Source organism: Chlamydomonas reinhardtii, chromosome 2 (genome assembly GCF_000002595.2).
Source record: "Chlamydomonas reinhardtii strain CC-503 cw92 mt+ chromosome 2, whole genome shotgun sequence".
NCBI lineage: Eukaryota > Viridiplantae > Chlorophyta > Chlorophyceae > Chlamydomonadales > Chlamydomonadaceae > Chlamydomonas > Chlamydomonas reinhardtii.
Window position 1 is genome coordinate 1,697,250 of NC_057005.1, and position 19,049 is coordinate 1,716,298.

At 63.3% G+C, this 19,049-nt stretch overlaps 4 protein-coding genes across 5 annotated transcripts; 2 read left to right on the forward strand and 2 right to left on the reverse strand.

Annotated features, from left to right (window-relative positions):
* Positions 1-19: 19 nt before the first annotated feature.
* On the forward strand, positions 20-7,401 carry CHLRE_02g086000v5 (uncharacterized protein). The gene is made up of 20 exons (XM_043059330.1): positions 20-536; positions 763-838; positions 1,068-1,175; positions 1,390-1,451; positions 1,728-1,907; positions 2,080-2,142; positions 2,314-2,348; positions 2,477-2,567; positions 2,729-2,776; positions 3,005-3,149; positions 3,308-3,402; positions 3,509-3,644; positions 3,818-4,197; positions 4,296-4,982; positions 5,199-5,391; positions 5,510-5,772; positions 5,979-6,193; positions 6,342-6,470; positions 6,764-6,850; positions 6,999-7,401. Exons 1-20 carry the CDS (start codon positions 498-500, stop codon positions 7,075-7,077), a joined length of 3,111 nt encoding a protein of 1,036 aa, XP_042926964.1. The 5' UTR covers positions 20-497; the 3' UTR covers positions 7,078-7,401.
* Positions 7,402-7,403: 2 nt separating this feature from the next.
* CHLRE_02g086050v5 (uncharacterized protein) lies at positions 7,404-12,659 on the reverse strand. Its single transcript, XM_043059331.1, has 12 exons — positions 12,469-12,659; positions 12,065-12,220; positions 11,748-11,866; positions 11,441-11,626; positions 11,072-11,163; positions 10,566-10,866; positions 10,171-10,293; positions 9,553-9,675; positions 9,150-9,218; positions 8,797-8,891; positions 8,491-8,625; positions 7,404-8,298 (listed from the first exon to the last, which is right to left on the reverse strand). Exons 1-12 carry the CDS (start codon positions 12,623-12,625, stop codon positions 8,217-8,219), a joined length of 1,638 nt encoding a protein of 545 aa, XP_042926965.1. The 5' UTR covers positions 12,626-12,659; the 3' UTR covers positions 7,404-8,216.
* A 53-nt stretch (positions 12,660-12,712) lies between these two features.
* Positions 12,713-16,909, reverse strand: CHLRE_02g086076v5 (uncharacterized protein). Of its 2 annotated transcripts, none has more exons than XM_043059333.1 (8): positions 16,609-16,909; positions 16,090-16,191; positions 15,453-15,819; positions 15,038-15,147; positions 14,427-14,712; positions 14,090-14,149; positions 13,373-13,727; positions 12,713-13,175 (listed from the first exon to the last, which is right to left on the reverse strand). In XM_043059333.1, the coding sequence occupies exons 1-8, from the start codon at positions 16,783-16,785 to the stop codon at positions 13,007-13,009; spliced, it is 1,626 nt and encodes a 541-aa protein (XP_042926966.1). In that variant the 5' UTR covers positions 16,786-16,909; the 3' UTR covers positions 12,713-13,006. The 2 variants fall into 2 exon arrangements, with proteins under 2 accessions (XP_042926966.1, XP_042926967.1); XM_043059332.1 differs by having other exon boundaries at positions 13,373-13,760.
* A 110-nt stretch (positions 16,910-17,019) lies between these two features.
* CHLRE_02g086100v5 (uncharacterized protein) lies at positions 17,020-18,942 on the forward strand. The gene is made up of 6 exons (XM_001701684.2): positions 17,020-17,164; positions 17,278-17,353; positions 17,528-17,612; positions 17,934-18,013; positions 18,239-18,271; positions 18,536-18,942. The coding sequence occupies exons 1-6, from the start codon at positions 17,079-17,081 to the stop codon at positions 18,605-18,607; spliced, it is 432 nt and encodes a 143-aa protein (XP_001701736.2). The 5' UTR covers positions 17,020-17,078; the 3' UTR covers positions 18,608-18,942.
* The last annotated feature ends 107 nt before the right edge of the window (positions 18,943-19,049 follow it).

Genomic DNA, 19,049 nt, shown 5'->3' on the forward strand with positions numbered 1-19,049 from the left:
TATCACAGCTGCTCGGGTAGGCATATATACTTGCTGGAAGGCAGACGTGCTAATTCACATCCTTCGTGCAGCCTTCCGACGAACTTGGCCGGCCCTTTGGCTAACCGCTTGCCCCAGCCACGACGTTTTGCGGTTTTGTAGCTGCAGTTGTGCTCTCATAGTATTTCGTTATTCAGGCAAAAGATGCCGAGCCGAAAGCCGCTGAGGGCGAGAAGTAAAGAACTAGACGCCCGCCGTTGTCCTTGACCTGCGCGTGCACGTCAAGCAGAGCAGGCATCTACATAGCCTGGGCAATAGATGATTACTAGTATGCAATAAACATTGGTGCGCCTGAGTGGATGACGACCTCTCGCTGGGCTTCGGCATCCCCAGCGTGCTGGTCACGCTGCCAGGGCACAGCAAGTATGGTGCTCATGGCCTGGGCCGCATTGATAGTGTTACTACCATGCTGGGGGCTGCGCAGCGCAGAGGGACAACCAACCTCAACAGATTCTGGCATGTCGACCATTCGCAAAAACATTCTCCTTATCTTAACGGTGAGTGTGAAGCTGTTCAACACACATGCAGATTGCCATAGTGCGGCCAAGAAACACTTCGCCCTAGCTAAAATGCGCTAGGCACGCCGCAACCTGCGCAACCCGCCGTTGGGTCATGCACACCCTTGCACACCGTGGTCGCGCTGCACCAGGCGGCCCGTGGCTGCCGTCCAATGCCCATCAACCCGCAAAGCACTCAAAACCTGATACGTGCCGATGGCTACAGGATGACCAGGATTACCTCCTGGGCAGCGCTGATGCCAAGTACATGCCAACTTTGGACAAGTACCTGCGCAAGCAAGGTGCGTGTTATGCAGGGTTATGCGTGTTAGTTGCTGGGTGCTGTTACGCACGGCACGTGTTGACCATCAGGGCCCATCAGTAATGCGCATTACGCATATGGTTCAGCTTGCAGGCGTTGCTAGGCGCTCGGGAGCAGGTATACATCGACACAGGGGATCTTGCGTTGTCACAGTCCATGCTGCACCCTGAGCTGCACCCATGCACCCTCGTGCATCCACCTGTGTGCAGGCCTTGAGCTGCCCCAATTCATTGTCGCGGGCTGCCCCAGTCGAGCCTCCCTCCTCACGGGGCGGCACTGCCACAACACCAACATCACCAGCAACTCCGCAGCCCGGGGTGAGTCGTGTGTGAAGGCGAAAAGAGCCGTTGTCCACACGCGGACGAAACAGCACGCACAACTGACGTTTCGACACCGCGCATACAGCATATTTACGTTTGCCAGCAACCGGGTCTGGTGATGCTGTCCTGCCTGTGTCCCTCGGCCGACAATTGGTCATGCCCAACAGCCACAAACATAAACATGGACATCCCCCTTGCAACGTGCGTGCAGGCGGCGCGTTTCAGTTTCTGGAGCGCGGTCTAGACTCCGACTATCTGCCGGTGTGGCTGCAGGTGTGTGTGGTTGTGTGCCAGAGCCCAACAACATGAGGACAGCCGTCCAGTTACTGGGCGGCATCACAAAATGTATTCAGGGGGTTGGGGTTGAGGGGGAGGAAGACAGGAGGACTCCATGCATGATCAACTATGCAACTACGAGAAGACAGTAGGACCGAAGGGGGTGGGGTGTCAGGGTGCGGGGCCATCAGTTCGGGCAGGGTGTGCTCTACGATCTTACGCCGGGTTTGTGCTGTTCACCATCTGTCCCACACGCGTGTGTTGCCCATGCAGGCCGCCGGTTACAACACGTACCTGGTGGGGCAGTTCCTCAACGGCTTTAACCGCTCCGTGCTGCAGCAATACGGCTGCCCCCAGGGCTGGACGGCGGCCGATGTGCTCGTGCAGGCGGATGAATCCTCGGACGGCGGCAGTGCCGATGGCGCCGGCAGCGGGGACGGCAGCGGACAGGATGTGAGTGGCGGCGGTGGTATCATATTGATGGCGGCGGTGAAGCAGGGGCGCTTAGGGGTTGGGAGGCGCAACGAATCGAGCCGCTGGAGGTTGACCTCCCACATCATTCACATGTTTACCTCCCTGGAGGTTCACCTCCCACATCATTTGGGTACTCCTTAATATCTTGCAGGTCCCCGCGTATGGGTGTGCGGGGCCTGATGGTGTCGTAACCTACACGGGGCGATACCACGAGGTGGGTGGGATCCCCGGGCTGCTGTGCTGTGCTATGTGCTATGCCGCCCGTGCGCGCTTGGGTTGCCAAAGCCCTCATGCTGCACATGGCATGTGCTGCTGCTTGGGCGCTGTGTTCCTGTTACCGTAGCAGCATATTGCTGACAGCTATGCATGCACCTGGCCCTTGCAGGAATTGATTCGGGAAAAGGTCACCAAGCGCATTGAGTGAGTCGGACTGAACATGATTGCTGCAGGCTGTCCCGAGGAGGCCGGTCCACTGCTTCAGCACGCCATGCCCCTCTTGCTATACCCTACTCATCTTGCTACCGCGCCTGTCTCCTTTCCCACGGCAGTGAAGCGGCGGGTCAGGACCAGCCATTCTTTATGATGGTAGCCACTGTGGCGCCGCGTGACTCTGGCCGTGCAGCAACCGCCTACCCGGAGGTATGCGTGTGTCGGTGTGTGCATGTATATGTGTATTCGCTACCTTTGTAAAAAGGAATGAACGATGTGTGCATTGCGTACACTACCGCACAGACCTACATGCATGCTCGCTTGTGACACCGCGTGTGGCCTGCTGTCAACATCTCGCCTGCCCCCCGCAGGTGATGCCGGAATACAAGAACCTATTCCTAGGGGAACGGGCACCCAGGGTAAGGCGAGCGTACAGCCGGGGGCTAGCGGTTGGTTGGCACGTCTCGGGTCTACGTGCCGTTTCTGTACACACCTTGCAGGGAGTGGCGAATTGATGCGATCAGAACTTCCTGCGGCCCGAGTTGGCACAGTTCATCCAGGTTGCTCGAACGTTTCTGATTGCCCGACCTTTCTTCCCTCCCTCATGACGCACCTGTTTCGCGCCCACCGTGCACGCGGACGTACAGCTCGCGGACTGGGGTGTGCCGGTCCCGGCTGAGGTCGGGTTCACCAGCCAACGCACCAACAACTTCAACGCGGCGGACATAGACGCCCGCTTTCGAGCACGGCTGCAAGCGCTGCGTGCCGTAGACGACACGCTGGCACTCATGTGTGAGTGATATCTTTGCCAAGGGCTGGGCCTGCGGGCCGCTGGCGTGCCGGCGGATTGCAGGGTTGGGCGCAAGCCGCAGACCTCGTTATGCATCCCGCTCCCTGTCCCCTATTAACGTGTTGGCATGCGCGCTGCCCAAAACTGACAATGGCTGCAGTGTCGAGGCTGGCGTGTCACGATCTGCTGGATGACACAGTCATTGTGTTCAGCTCTGACAGCGGCTTCAAGCTGGGTAGCCACAACATGGCGCAGGTGGGGGTCGCGGGGGCTTTGCGGTGGGGGGCCAGGGGGCGTAGCGGTTTAGGACTGCTGGATACAGCGAAATGAACTGCGCAAACGCCATATGCCTGCTGCGCAGGACAAGTCCACCTACTTTGAGGAGGACGTACGTGTGCCGATGCTGCTGGCCGGGCCGGGGATGCCGGTGGGCGTGTATGCAGCGGAGGTGACGGCGGCGGCGGTGGACCTCACAGCCACAATCACCTACCTGGCAGGTGAGCTAGCTGCGCGCGTGTGGAAAACACATCAGCCGCGCTTGCCCTCACATCACAACAGGGTACAGGAGGCCAGTCGAACGGTTTGGTCCCGGGCATTCTGCGCTTACCCTTACCACCCTTTACAAATACGTTGTATGGTTCACGCAATCGCTCGCTTTTACACTTTGCAGGCATAATGTCCGAGCCCGGCAGCACCACTCTGGACGGGGCCCCTCTGCCGCTTGACGCCATCGCCGCAGCCTACCCACAGCCCAACCAGCCCCGCGCCAGTGCATCGGCGGCACGCGAGCGGCCCGTCTGCGACTCTCCATTTCCCCATCGGCCGCGGTCGCCACCTCCACCATCACCCCGGCCGCCAGGGGGCCGGCCTCGCCCGCCTCCTCCTCCCTCCCCTCGACCTCCTTTACCTCTCCGCGTGGATCCTCCACCGCCGCAAGCCAGCGTGCCACTGCCGCCGCGGCCCCGGCTGCGCCCTTGGACGCCGCCGTCACCACAGCCTCCAGGGCAACCCGACTCTCCACAGCGGCGGCCATCACTTCCGCCGCCGTCTGTACCAACAACACAGCCTCGACCGCCTCGGTCACCTCGGTCACCTCGCCCCTCCCCGCCATACCAACCTTCCCCGCCCTCTCCGCTGCCACCCCGGAGGCCACGCGCGAGCCCGCCCTCGCCCGTGCCACCCGTACCGCCACCGCCACGAGCGCCCTTACGGCCTCGCCCTTCGCCTCCGTCACCACCTGCTCCGCGGCTGCCCGCTGGCTCGCGCCCACCGCGACCACCTCGCCCGCCACCTGCCCTGACCCCCAGTCCGAGCCCGCCGTCGCCTCCCCCGCCAGGCCAGCCGATGTCGCCGCCACCACTGCGGCGCTCGCCGGCGATCCGCAAGCCACCGACTCGACGCCCGCCATCCCCAAGAACCAAGCCGCCGGCTGCGCGCGCCTCGCCGCCACAACTGCTGCCACAACCGCTGCCTTCGCCGCCCACAAACCCCGCACCAGAGCCTGCGTCAGCCAATCCACCGACCCCCGGAGGACAGACACCGCCACCGGGCCAACGGGCGCCCGCATCGCCCTCCCCTCCTCCCGCTCCTCCACCGGGCACGCCGAGCCCACGGCCCCCACGCCCTCCGCCACCTCCACCGCCATCTCCTCGTCCACCCTCCCCGCCTTCACAGCCGCCGGTTGCGCTGCCGCCAGGCCCGCCACCGCGGACTCAGCCGCCATTCCGGCGCAGTCCGCCTACGCGGCGGCCACCACAGCGCCGCTCGCCGCAGCCCCCCAGACCTGTGGCATCGGCCCCATCGCCATCAACGATGCCCAGCCCAAGCCCACCACGGCCCATACCGCCGGTGCCGGCCCCATTGCCTCCTAGCCCCCGACCGCCCATACCTAGCCCCAACCCACCGCCTCCTAATCCACCAAGCCCGCCACGGCCGCCTGCCCCAAACCCGCCTGCCCCAAGCCCTCCGCAACCCAGCCCCCGGCCCCCTACCCCCAGCCCTCCTGCTCCCCACCCGCCTGTCCCCGGCCCTCCACCACCGCCTCTGCCCAGCCCGCCAACTCCCAGCCCTCCTGCGCCCAGTCCTCCACCACCGCCTCACCCCAGCCCCCGCCCACCCCAGCCGAGTCCGCCTTCACCGTCACAGCCGAGCCCGAGCCCGCTGCCACCCAGCCCTGCACCAGCCGCGTCCCATCCTTCGCCGCCGCTGCCAGCACCTCCGGTGTCCAGGCCACCCGAGCCACTCGCCAACCCACCCAGTCCTGCTGCTGTGCCTTCAGCAAGCAGCCCACCCAGCCCTCATGTGGCCACGCCAAGCCCTGCACAGCAGCTGCCGCTGCCACCTCGCCCTCTCCTTCCGCCAGGCACACGGCGCCCCCCGCGGCCTCCACCGCCGCCGCCTCCCGTCAACCTGACCGCATCAGTTGAGCAGCAGAATTCTACAGCAGAATCTGGTCGGAGGCTGCTGGCGCAGGTGCTAGGGCTAGGCGAGGGCGAGTGGGCAGCTGAGGAGGCTGGCCGCCGCGCCCGGCTGCAGCAACAGCAGCAGGCGGCACAGGGCAGCGCGCGGGAGCCGCTGCCGTACTACGGCATGTGGAGCAACGTGCGCACGCTTGAATCTTGGCTGGTGAGCAACTCGCATCTCGCGGTGTGTTGCAAGCTGCTGGGGCTGCTAAGCGAACCCACACCTACCTGTATACAGTGAGACGGCCTACATAACACACCGGCCTGCATGTCCGCCTTCCTGTCGTGCCTTCCGCCTTTCTTGCACCGTTGTTGCCCCCGTAGCACTCCTCACCTTCGCCTCGCTCCACGCACTGACACCTGACGCAGGACATGGCCACGCCTTCACGAGCCTCAAAGAGTTTCCGGGCGGTGCGCGCCTGCTCGTCCTTCATGGGCTACGGACCGCCTGTACTGGTGCCGCGCGCTGGCAACACCACGTGCTTCAAGTACATTGTGTTTTGCAACCCCGCCAATGTTGACTCCCTGGGCACTATTCGCATGCTGTTTGACCTGGGGCGAGACCCCACCGAGCTCGTAAACCTGTGAGTCGAAAGGACGTGTGCGTTTTGTGAACTGTCTGGAACCGGCGCTCGGCAGTTGGCTACTGCACGCATCATTATACACGCATGCGTGCATACGCATTTAAGCGCGCACTTACTGGTTCCCTTGACACGCTGACACACAAAACAGATACAAGCAGCCGCTGGATGGATTGGCTTTGCGGCTGGTAGACCGGCTGGATGCGCTGTTGAGTGTGACAGCCTACTGCGAGGGAGGGCTGTGCCGCAACCCCTTCCGTGCCATCCACATTGACGGCAGGTGAGTGGCGGCCTGCCTACCGGCCTGGAGATTTTGCATGCGAAACGGATTCGGCAAGAACAAGCAACCTTGCTGCCCCTTGCTGCACCCGCCTGATGCCACCCTGTTGATGCTGCGCCCTGTAAATGCCGCCCTGTTTATGCCGCCCTGTTTATGCCGCCCTGTTTTTGCCGCCCGGTTGATGCCGTTCCACCTGCCAGACTGGTTGGCCAGTCTCACTCGGCCCTCACTCGGCACGCCTGATTGACACACCGCATTGACGCACCGATTGCACTGGTTGCCCCCGCATGCAGCATCAACAACCTGTACCAAGCCATGGATCCAACATTTGATCTGCTGTACGCCTCATTTGACAAGTTCTCGTACCGGCGCTGTGCACCGTGAGTAGTGTCTGACGGGTTGCGCATGGATGCGAAGAAAGCTTACGGTAGTGTGGTTATGGTGGGCTCGGATAGAGAGGGATGGCTGGCTAGTGGTGACTCTGTAGTCAACTAACAGCCACCCGTCAACTGTCCCACCGCCTCACAGGTACTACCACCCAGAGAACGAGAAGGCTGACAAGCGCTTGGTTCCCACGCACATTCGCAAATGGGTGGCCAAGACATAAGCAAGACCGATTGCTTACCAAACAACTGTCCCGTTGCTTTACAGCGGATCTTTCTGTTTTGATGTTCCCACTAACGCCGTCGCGGGTGGGCAGTTTTAAGTGTGGCAGGATGGACAGGAACGCCAGCAGCGTTCGGAACCAAAGGCGCGTTACTGAACCTGTGCTGGGATCCCGGACTGTGCACTTGCATACACGTGCAAGCCGGGCGTGAGCATGAGTGAGCATGCGGGCGCGCACGTGCCTGGCGTGATGTACGTACGATGCGGCATGCGCGCCTGCCGCCAGGTGCTGTGTCTGGCGTGTGCGGTGCGGTGTGTTTTCATGAAGCTGGGTCAAAGTGGTTAATGTAGTGGTACATATCGTGTTCCCGCTCGTGGCCTGCTTCGTCAAGCTCATTGTGCGTGCCTAGCGATTGCACTTGAAAGCAAGGAACACGGTGCAGGCGTAAGTAAGGGAGACAGGGTGTGGGTAGGCAGGACAGTGCCCTCCACGGGTGCGACATGCCCCTAATCCCCTACGGTGTATTGGGGCCATCCGGTGAAAGGCCGCGGTTTTGCGATGCTGTCATGGCCAAACACCCAGGTGTCGTGGCGTGATTGCGGTCTTGCATGTGGCCACGTCACTACTATGCCACGGCGCACACAAAGTTGCATATTTGCATTATGAATGTTGCCTTTGAACAACCTCGCATCCAGTGCACGTGCGCGCCACAGCATCGCACCACAGCACGGGGTGACCAGGCCACCACTTGTGCGCCTGACCCACGAGTTTTGATTGGGTTGAAAGCCGCCTGTCCAGAGACGGCGTGAGCTTCGGCCCATGTAATGTAACTGCATTGCATAAGGCTGCAGGCTGCTTGCTTCCACCACTACCTGGGCTGTACTTATGACCATCCGGGTCATGCACAACGCGCACCTGTCACACACACCCGCCGTCGCCGACAGGCGTCACTGTGCGTTGCGTTCACTAGCGCCAACACTTATCCCACTCGCTTCCGTACTCTTCCACCGCCACTAGCTAGCTATCCTAGCAATGAGCTCAGGCCCTCCACGAAATCCCAAACGCTGGACCGTCAGGTGTGAGACGTGGCTGCTCAGGATACCGTAGCCTGCCAAATGCCAACGCTGCCGGCTGCCCTCTCATTCCCCCATGCCGTCATCCTCCTCTGCCGCCGCCGCCGAGCCGCCAGGCAGGGGCTCCGGCGGCCATGGCAGACCGCGCCTGAACACGTGTCCCGAGGGCGCGCACGCCTTAGTATCGCAGGCGAGGTGGAGCCAGTGGCAGGGTATGGGTGTGGCATGAAGCACGCAGACGCCAGCAGAGCAAACAGATCTTGCACTCCCAGACACACCCCAGCAACATGCCCAACGCACAGGAAAGGGCCCGCCCCCATCCCACGCTCTCCACACCCACCGTGCGAAGCGCTCCTCAATGGACGGCTCCGTCTGGCGGCGCATCAGAGGCACGTGGCCGGAGCCGCGCCCGCCCGCACCCGCGCCCGCACCCGCGCCCGCACCGCCACTGCTCGTGCTCGCCGTCTCCGCACACCTGCACACGCATGACGGCAGACGCCAGGAACACCACCCTTGTCATTATTTCCCACCCCCGCTCCCTCCTAGTCCTGCCTCATGCGCTACACGCCATGCGATTCTGCCCCTCTCAGCCCTGCTGCCCCATGTTCCCGCCGCTCTCCTGCACGCGCCACACGCGCTCACGCACCGTGTGTCCTCCGCCAGACGTGAGTGGCAGGCGGCGGTGAGGGCGGCCCCGATCAGGTGGCGATGCAGCAGGGAGGCCACATCCACTAGGTTGGCCTGAGGCAGTAAGTCATCGGCGGACACAAGGACAGTCGTGGGTGTCATTGACAACTATTGTGGGTCCACTGAGCACACGGGCAGGCAGCCGGGCTCGGTCAAGCGCATGCGGCACATGAGGAGACCACCACGCCGCATGCAGGCCTGAGGTCCTCACGGCTTCCAGCCTAGAGCCTCAAGCCTTCACACTGTTTGCTCTCTCACGCTGGGGCCATTTGTTGCAAGCTTTGACACGCACAACCCACAATCGGCTCTCACCTCCACTGCGGCGTGTGTGCGCCGGAACTGGAGGCTGGGGAAGCCGCATGCGTACAGCAGCAGCGGCTCCTACGGGGGAGTGCAGGGGGGCCGGCGCAGTCAAGCCATTCGAGGCAAATTGCTTCCGGCCGGGCTTCATGCTTCCAAGCACCAATACGGAAATACCATCGTCGATAACGGTACTCCGCATGCGCGCTACGCACCCTGGCCTGCCTCATCCACGCGCCGTCACCAAGCGTTGCGAACGGTTCTTCCCATTCCCCTCGGGCCCTCACAGTCGTCCCACCCTCTCTCTCCCATCCTGTCCCCCGCTGGTGTCTACCACCACCCCGGCTACGCCGTCACTTCTTGAATACTCATGAGTGTAACCCCCGCCCCCCCGGCCGCGCCCCCTGCACCCCACCTCGGGCGCCATGCTGTACTGCGGCTTGCGCGGGCAGGCCTCCACGTCCAGCAGCCGCGCCACCACGTCCGGCGCCTCCTGGCCGCGGCCCACCATCAGCAGGATGGCGGCCATGCAGCGCACCTGCCGTGGAGGGCGGCGCCGGTGTGTGTGGCACGACATGTGTATAATGTGCATAGATGCATGTGCATGTGCGATTCGAGGTAGGGACCACGGCCATGGACACGCTCTCGCATACCGGTACGCATGACTGCTTGACTTGTACGGTGCGCGCAAAGCCGTTGACATAGACCGCGTGCGTTATGTCGTCTCCCGCGCACAGTGTCCCGGTACTCGTGACACCCGTGCAGTACGTCAGCCTACCAGTGCGAGTAACCACCCCAACCCCGCCCCGCGCTGCCGCACCTCGGCCCCACCTCCTCTGCATGTGCTCTGTACCAGCCCACAGCCCGGCCTCCGCCATCCACGGCCCTGACCGCCCCCGCCCCGCCCACACCCCACCAGCCCACCCGACTACCTATGGTGATGTACCACAGCTCGCATATGCGGCTGCAGTTTCTCCTTGCAGCGCGACTGTTTCCTTACGGGGTTGGTTCAAAGTTAACCCCACCACCCCACCTGGTGCCACAGGAAGGCGGTGCCGCGCACCGTGAGCGCGTACACCTGGTGGGCGGCGTCGGCGGCGGAGGTGGTGACTGGCTCCACCGTGAAGGACAAGATGCGCCGCCGGAAGCTGCGGACCTGTGCGCGGTGTACACAGCAGGCATGGGGCGGCGGATTGATGGGCACATGACACGCGGCGATATGTTGAGATGGAGATGGCAGGGCGTGGCGTGTGGTTGCACGGTGAAAGGGGTGCGCAGCATGTCCGAATTTGGCTACAGGTACCAGGGGTGTATGACTCCGCTCGCGATTGCAGGCACGCGTGAAGGAAGCCGGCAGCACGTGCCGCCCGGTTGGGAGCCTATAACCTAGCAGCAGACACTCACGTGCTCTTGCGCTCATCACCTCACCGTGGCGACATCGGGTTTGCAGAAGTTCCGGAAGTCATGCTCGCCAATGAAGTGCGCCGCCGCCGTCCGCATCGCCTGAATGTCGAGCGAGTGCTGCTGCTGCTGCTGCTGCTGGCTGCTAGCAGCTGCTGCGTCCGCTGCGGACCCGGGGCCCGGCTCCGCCGCCCCCGGGTCCCCTGCATCCTGCTCTGCTGCGGCGGGTGCGGGCGGCAGGGTGGGCAGCTGCGGCAGCTGCAGCGGCGGCTGCGGCAGTCGCTGCTGTATGATGAAGTACTTATACTGCCGGTACAGGCAGCTGAACCTGTGATGGATGGGGCATGTGGGGCGCGCAGCAGCACGCCCGCTGATGCCAGTGCGGAGGTTGGGATGGCGGCGCCCATTGTGACCCATGGCTGCCACCAACGTGCAGACGCCGCACACGCGCACAGACTACCAGCATACGCATGCGGTACACACACAGTTGACACACACATACATACACCCACTCTCCCGCCCGGCCGCCGCACCTGGCGTTGAAGTCTGCTGGCACTGGCGTCCAGCCCAGGATGCGCACCTCGGGCGGCAGCGCCTTGTTGATCAGGCGCGGGTAGTCGAACTCCTGCACACACCACGACGGGCACTGCAAACTTTCACGCGCAGGCCCACACATACTCGGGTCATGGTACCCCAGACCGCCGCCGCCAGGCTGCCAGGCTGCCAGATCGCTGCCGCCCACCTCCTCAGGGTGTGCCACGGCGCCACCCCCGCCCACACCCCCGCCGACTGCCCGCTGCTTCCTAGTGCCTCTCTTGTTCATAGTGAAAATGTCGTACACAATAACCCTGCATCTGCTTTCTTCAAGGCACCGGCACAGCACCACACAGTGCTCCCCCCACCTGCTCCACGTCCGCCTCCGGCTCCTCCACTCGCGCGCAGCTCCGCAGCTGCAGCGCTACCACCTGCCCCAGGGCGCTCACACCTCGGTCGGTCCGACCGCACCGGCTGTAGGCCAGCTCCGAGATGGGCTTGGCAGCCGCCTCGGGAATGAGCTTGGTCTTGCGGAGCGCCGAGAACAACACACCCTGCGCGGTGTCGCAAGTGGCGGGTGCAGGCGCATTCACCACACCTCCAAACACAGTTGCACCCTGCTCGCAATCCCCACAACCACCACTCGCCCATCCGCCCGCCCGCCCCCGCCCGCACCTCGATGGTGTTTTCCGTGTTGTCCTGGCGCGCAAAGCCCTGGAACGCCCAGCCCACGTACATGAGCTCCAGAGCCACGTAGCGGGTGCGGTAGCGACCGAAGTCGAACTCGCGGGGAGCTGCTGGGCGCGCATGGAGGTAACCAGAACCAAACCGAAATGAAGGTCAAAGGGGCTGTGGAGCTGTTGAATGCACGTGCGGAGGCGCGTGTGGAGGGCGTGGAGTGGTGTAGCATGTGGCTGGTGTGCGTTTGTCGGTGGGCAGAGGGCTTGTAGAGGATATAGTAGTATTGTGCAACCGTGCATGCACGGCCGCACCTCGTTTCTGCTTCTTGGCGGGCTGGGCTAAGGGCGTGCCGTCGCCGGTCCCATCGCCCCCAGCCTCGCCATTGCCAGCGGCGCCCTCGTCATCTGCGGACGCTGACGTCGCCACATGCGTCCGCGCTGGCGCCGAGGTGCTTGGCTCGCCCCCTCCTGGAGCGTGAGCAGGCAGCGTTGGGCTGAAACGTGCGGGATGTGCACAGCTTCGTTTGGGCGGACTCGAGTGCTACAGCACCGTGCCCCCTGCCATATCCATATACCTTTACCCCCCCCATGGCCTTCTCAAGGCAACACACCCCGAGCAAACTACCAACATGGTCGCTGGCCCTGACTCCGCCCTTCCCACCTGAACCCACAACCGGCAACCCAGCACACGAACACAACCGCCTGCGACCGCTTACCGCCGACGTTGCTCGCTCCCCGAATCTGCTCTACCAGTGTCGTCAACTGACTCGCCAAGTCCGGAAGCGGGACGTTTGGGTCGGCGGCTGCATGCCGCGAAATCGCTTGCAGTCGCTGTACTAGTTCCGTTCTCCCTGGTTTACTATCTGTTTCCATCTCACTCATTTGCTATATGTCACTGGCTTAGTGTCTATGTCTCGCAGTCCTGCTCCACTTGACGCGCCTGCTGCTTGTCGTTCGCAGACGCCAGGAGCTTTACAACGAGCATGTAGTAGCAGTATCAGAATGCTTGTTTTTATGAAAGCAGTTGGTCAATCCTCATCGGCTGGATCTTGCACACGACAGACAGCCCGCCGAACCTCGAGCCCGAACCTCCTTGCCTCCCACACAGCTCGTCCTCCGTGCGCGTTCCTGCGACCTCCGCGACCTGCCAAAGCAGCATCGTGACCTCCACCATGACTGCAAGCGCCCGTCGCGAAGCCCTACAGGCCTGGTGTGCGACAGGCCCGTTGACAGGCCCCCACACCACGGCCCAGCTCAACCTGCAGGGCTGGCCGGCCCCGAGCCTTGACTGCCCGAGCCGCCAGAGCCCGTGGATCCAGCAGCGCCAGCAGCAGCCGCAGTCTTGCCCCCCTTGAATCCTAGATCCAGGGCCCGGATCTTGGCCCAGCGCCGCTCCTCCGCCTCCGCGTCGTGCACCACATACCTGCGGGATCCAGGTTCCAGCGCAGACACAGCCGAATGCGGTCAGCAGCCCTCTCACCCAAACGCCATTTGCTTGCATGCCCAAACCGTTCTGTCCTTTCCCACAACCAGCTCTTCCCCTCCCCACTCACCCATCCACGCAAACACCCGCACGCCCCGTGCCCCCATCCTGCCCGCCCCGCCCGCCCCTCCACCCACCAGTCGGGCCGGCGCACGTGTGGGTTCATCCGGTAGTTCTGCAACAGCTCCTCGCCATCCTTGAGCCCCCTTGTCGCCACCAGCACCAGCAGCCGGACCACGCCACCCGGTGGCTCCAACAGCTGCCGCCGCCGCAGCTCCCCGGGGGCGCGCGGCCGCTCCGGCACAGCACCACTGCCACCATCGCCGCCCGCTGCTACGGCGGCCCGCTTCGCCCTGTCGTCCTCCTCCTCGTCGTCTTCGTCCTCCTCGTCGTCGCCTTCGTCGGCGTCGTTCCCGGCGGCCTTATTGAATGGGTCGTAGTGGAGTGGCGGCTGGAGGCAGGGCAGGTAGGCTCGCAGCCAGGGGCGCGAGGCTGAGGAGACCAAGGCGGAGCAAGTCAACAAGGCTGGGGAGAGTGAGTGTGGCCAGGAATGAGTAGTTAGAACGATAGCGGTATTGCACACACGCAAGAGGCCGCAAATCTGCACTAGCTGGGGGCTTTATCGACGTGGGCTCATTAGCAAGCGCCATGCGCAGGCCAAGGCGGAAGTGGCCGAGCTCTTCGAGCGCGCCATGGCTCCCCAATCTCATGGCCTTGCTATGCTGTCCTGCCGCATGAACGCAATCATCAAACTGGGTCAGTGGTGTGCCGCCATTCCTTCCACGCCGCCCCTGGTCGGTGGGGCCCCCGCAGCCCCCCTCCCCTCCAGCCCCACCCCCTGCATTCGCTCCCACCTAGTAGCGGGTGATCCAGCGGGATGTCGAGTGGCGCCTCCAACACATTGGGCGACTGGCCTGTACGGGTTGGGGTATGGGAGGTGGGGTTGTAAACCCCAGCCCCAACTAAACCAAACCCAATGCAAATGGGGGGGTAAAGCGGTGGGGGTGTGGTGGAGCAAGCGAAGTGGGCAGGAGGGGGATAGGCGCTGGGCCTGTGAGGTGGCACCACAACACGTGCAGACCACTAGGAAGCAGCTCGTCCAGGCACACGGGGTAAATGGTGGAAAGGAGACTAGCTGATTCGCATGGCCAGATCGCAAGCACGCGCCCCGCGCATGCCGATGCCGCTTACCCTGCCCCGGGTGGTTGACGTAATGCCCCAGCGCCAGCGGGTGACGGCCCTCGAGGTAGGTCAGGGCGGCAGACAGCGGCCCGGCCCAACCCCACCACGTGCCACCGCCGCCTGCTGTCGCCGCGGCAGGCGCCGCCGTCGCTTGCCAATTCTCGCTGCTACTGCTGCGCCCACTGCCACTACTGCTGCTGCTGCTGCTGCCTCCCGGGTCGCCGCGGCCCCAGGGCTTGGAGTCCACAATGCTCTGGTCGTACCGGCAGCTGAGGTAGGGGTTGTCTGTGTCCACCTGGGGGCAGGCAGGAGGTGCGCACACACACACACACACACACATTCACACATACACATACATACACACACGTGAGCCATACAGATGCAAGTGCACGTGCAGAGACCGCTTCCACCCACATCACCCAAGCCTGACCGCTGGTGGCCCTGTGGGCCCAGCATTGTGCACCCACCGCCACAATGCAGCTGCTATGCCCGTCACACACCCGCACTGCGCACTGCTTGCTTGCGCATCCTGCGTGCAACTTCCACTCTCCCTTTGCGCTGCTTGCACATTCCATACGCCCATACCCCACACCCACACGGCCCGCCTCCTCCCTACGCACCTTCGGGAAATTGGGCATGTGCGCCAGCTGTGTGCGGCCGTACAGCACCCCCGGGAATACGGCCACCACAGTGCCCGCCCGCGCCTCGCCTTCCAAGAACACGCCCACGCCTGCGTGCCAGCGCAGATCAGGGAGGGAGCCAGGAAGTGAGACATGGAGGGAGCAAGGGAGGGTAGTTTACTCCAATCCCGAGTAAACCAAGACCCAGCACCAGCTCACAAAGCGCAAAGGAGGTCTGGCCTTCACCTCCTGATGGAGGAAGCTAGGGACAGCGGTTGGCTCGGCTTGTAGAATGAACGCCCCTGAGCAGCCCTGAGCATCTCTGAGCAGCCGTGAGCATCCCTGAGCCGAGCACGAGTCCCGTCATCCCTAGCACAACCGCACCGCACCGCACTGCACTACACGCGCCACCCACCCGCCTCGGGATGTGGCACCGACGACGGGCGCAGTGACAGCGAGAACCCGCCGCGCCGCTGCAACGCCGCCGCCAGCGCTGACTGACTCATTACCCGCCAGCTGCCGCCACTGCCGCCACTGTTGCCGCTACTGCTCGGGCCGGGGCCCGCCGCGCCCGTCCCCTCCGCTCCACAGGCCACCGGCGCGCCCCTGCTGCTGCCGCCACCACTGCTGCCACTGCCACTGCCGCTGCCACCGCCGGCTTTGTTGTCTCCGCGCAGACCCTTGATCAGCTTGCTGAATCCGGACGCGTCACGTGCCTTGCGGCGCTGAATCTCAGCCGCCGCCGCCGCCATGCCCTCCGCCGCCAGTGCCGGGTCGCCTGCCTGCAGCCCCGCCCCCCGGCCCCGGACACACATGGGCGACACGGAGCGCTGACTTGCATGTGCCTGCCGGACGTGTTCACGCAAGCCTGCAGTGCGACCCCCACCTCGTGTGCTTCCTTTGCATTCGTTGCCGTGGCCGCTGCCGCTGTGCAGCTCCACAGCTCCGCGACCAGCACCCTCTCCCCCTTCCCCGTCCCAACCCCCTTACACACACACGGTCACACACGCGCGCGCACACACACACACACACACGCACGCGCACGCACACACCTGCTTCAGCTCCTGGTGCAGCGCCTCCGCCACCGCCACCACCTGCGCCGTCAGGGCCGCCTCCACCTCCGCCCGGATGACAGGCGGCTCCAGGGACTGGCTCTGCGGGCGCGGGCAGGTGGAGGGGAGGCAGGAGTACCGAGGAGTGGGCATGGGGGCGGGCAGGCGGGTCGACTTGCGAATGGGCTTGGGGGCATGTTGGCGGGCACGCGGGCGATATGATGGCACGCAATTCCTTATATCGGAGCCGCGCCGTGGTACCGGTGTACGCGTATGGACGAAGGGTTTGGCCACTACTGTGGCCCCGATACACAGCTCCTTCGACTATGGCTTCCCAATGCCTCCTCAGCAACTGCATGTCACATGCTTGTGTGACCTGTGCTGGCGTAACCTGGCACTGGTGACGGCGAGCAATACGACACAGGTTGAGCCCCCATACCAACCCCGCTCCACCCCTACACTTCTCTGAATTCACCACGCCAAAACCCAAGCCCTTCTGGCCTACCCCGGCCACCCCACCTTGAGCATAAGCGCCTGCAAGTTGACCTGTTTCCCGGCGGCTCCGGCTCGCGCTAGGTGCGTGAGGATGTACAGGCGCTGCAGGTCGAGCTCGTGCTGCAATTGCCGCTCTTTGGGCAGACTGACCTTGCCCACGACCCACGACGCAAATCGGCTGGACATCAACGCACGCCACATCTTTGTGTTTGCCTCTATTTGATGTACGCGGGGCGTGCTTGTCGCAATTGGCTTCAATCAGTTTTGCTTTGACCCTTGCAGAACAACATTCTCTTGTAGCTACGCTTATAGAGGCCGTTTACACATAAACAAGATCATGTGTGCAAAGAACCTCAAGAATCCTGTCGGGTTCCGATGCGCGATGACCATTGCTTGCAGCGCCCGACGGCAATGCTGCCCCGTTGCAGTGATGCAATCACACTATTTGATATTATACTTCATACTGCGTAGGCAATCGCTTCAGCATGTCGAGCATGCTGCACCACAGACAAGCATCCACCTCAGTGGTGCAGCGAGGACAGTCGCGACGGGCTGCTGTGGCCCCGATGTGCACACTGAGGTATGCATGTACCTGAGGCGAACCGAACTGAAGTCCGCAGTGTGCACACCCGGCACCGGAACCCGCAACACCCGCAACCACACGCCCCGCAACACGGCCTTCGCATCCTACAGGGTTAACGAGCCTGTGCCGGTGCAGCAGCGGCTCCTGTCCGCCGGCATCGCGGCCGCAACCTCGCTGGTCCTGCTGGTGCGTGTCGGCGTCCTGGCCCCGCATAGTGACGTTTGACGCACGGAATGCCCGCTGCAAGCGCTGCCACCCTTGCAACACATCAGGGTACGCGAATCGAATCCACCGTGCCTATGCTCTCGCCAATGAGCTCGGGCCTGATGCTTCTGCTGCTGCTGCTGCTCGCCGGCGCAGGCGTCTTTCCCGCTGGCCTCCTCGGCTGCCCGCTTGGAGCTGCCCAACAAGGAGGTGGATGACGCCACCTCGCCCTTCGTGCAGGGTGGGTGGGAGGGAGTGGCGGGAGGGAGGCGCGAACACCTTGTTTCTATTGGTGTAGGTGCCCGGTTGAACTGACGGCACGGGCGGGAGGCGCGGGCATGGGTCGCGGTAGCGGGCGTACATCCAGGAGTCGTGGGCGTGCTCACCAGGCAGTGGTATGAGGGATATCGGCACGCAGAACAACCAGGACTTTGAGGTACCCAAACAGTGCAAGCGTGCCCCGTTGCGCTTCGAAAAATGCGCCGACGCGCAACCGCTTGAAGTGCTCGCCCCGCCCTCATCACTGGACGTCTCTGCCATGCTCTTGCCAACCCACCGACAGAGCTGTTGAAGCGCTCCAATGAGAACCGGGAGCGCTACCAGAAGGAGCGCCTGCAGGACTACTACCGGCGCAACTTCAAGGTAGCGCATTCGTCGCATTACCGCTGGGTTGGGGCCTGGGTGGGATGGGATAGGCCCGTGAAGGCGAAGATGCTTAGCAGGCGCGCGGAGAAGGGTGGCAGGCATGGCAGTAAGGCAACCGTTGGACCTGACTCGTACACGGCAGGGCGCAGCAGACGCCATAGCCTTTCCTCCAGCTGCGCGTCCTCCAATAAATTGTCCTCCTCCATCTCCACTGGGCCGCAGGAGTATTTTGAGTTCGAGGGCTCCACCGCCAAGGTGAGCATGTGGTTGGCGTGTGGGGGCGGCGCCGTACTTCATCGTGCGGCGTAGCAACCCCAAAGTCCGAAGCCGGCACCACCTTGGGCAGGGCTTCGGGCGCCAGATCGTACCCGCCCCCTATTGATCGCGTTCACGACATTGTCTTTGCTTTGCTGTGTTTAAGACGCGAATGCGGTATCTCCGGGCCACTGCTCCGCCCACGGGGCCTGCAGCCACGGTCCCAGCCGCCAACCGGCGTCGTTCGTTCCCGTGTGTGCACAGGTTGGGAAAGCCCGGGGCCTGAGCCCTGAGACACAGCAAGCCATCGCGAAGTGGCTGGAGGAGAACAAGTGATCACAAACAGCGTTGTGGGACTGCGCGGACATCAGAGGCGTGCATTATGGGAGCAGCCAAGGTGGCCAGAGCCTGACAGTTTCACCCCTGGAACCTGGTAGGCCGTATGGCAGGGTTAGGGCACGGTAGGTGAACACGCGCCAGGATAGGAGGCTTGAAGGCATGAGCGCCGGACGACGTAACCTTGTTATGCTGAAAACTTTGTGTTGAGTTGTTCACTGCTGAGTGTTGAGAAGTGGGTTCGGCAAGCCTGATTTACAAGCGGGTGCGTTACACACGGTGCAGCTACGCTGCCTGGCACCTTCGGTAGTCTGGGTATGTAATGCGCATGTGTAGTTAACAGCAACGCGCTTGGTCGGGGCTTAAGTCCTCCCGACGGTCCGTGAACCGACACAATGCCGTACTGGCAGTCGGGGAGGCGCTACAGGCGGGCAGACAAGGA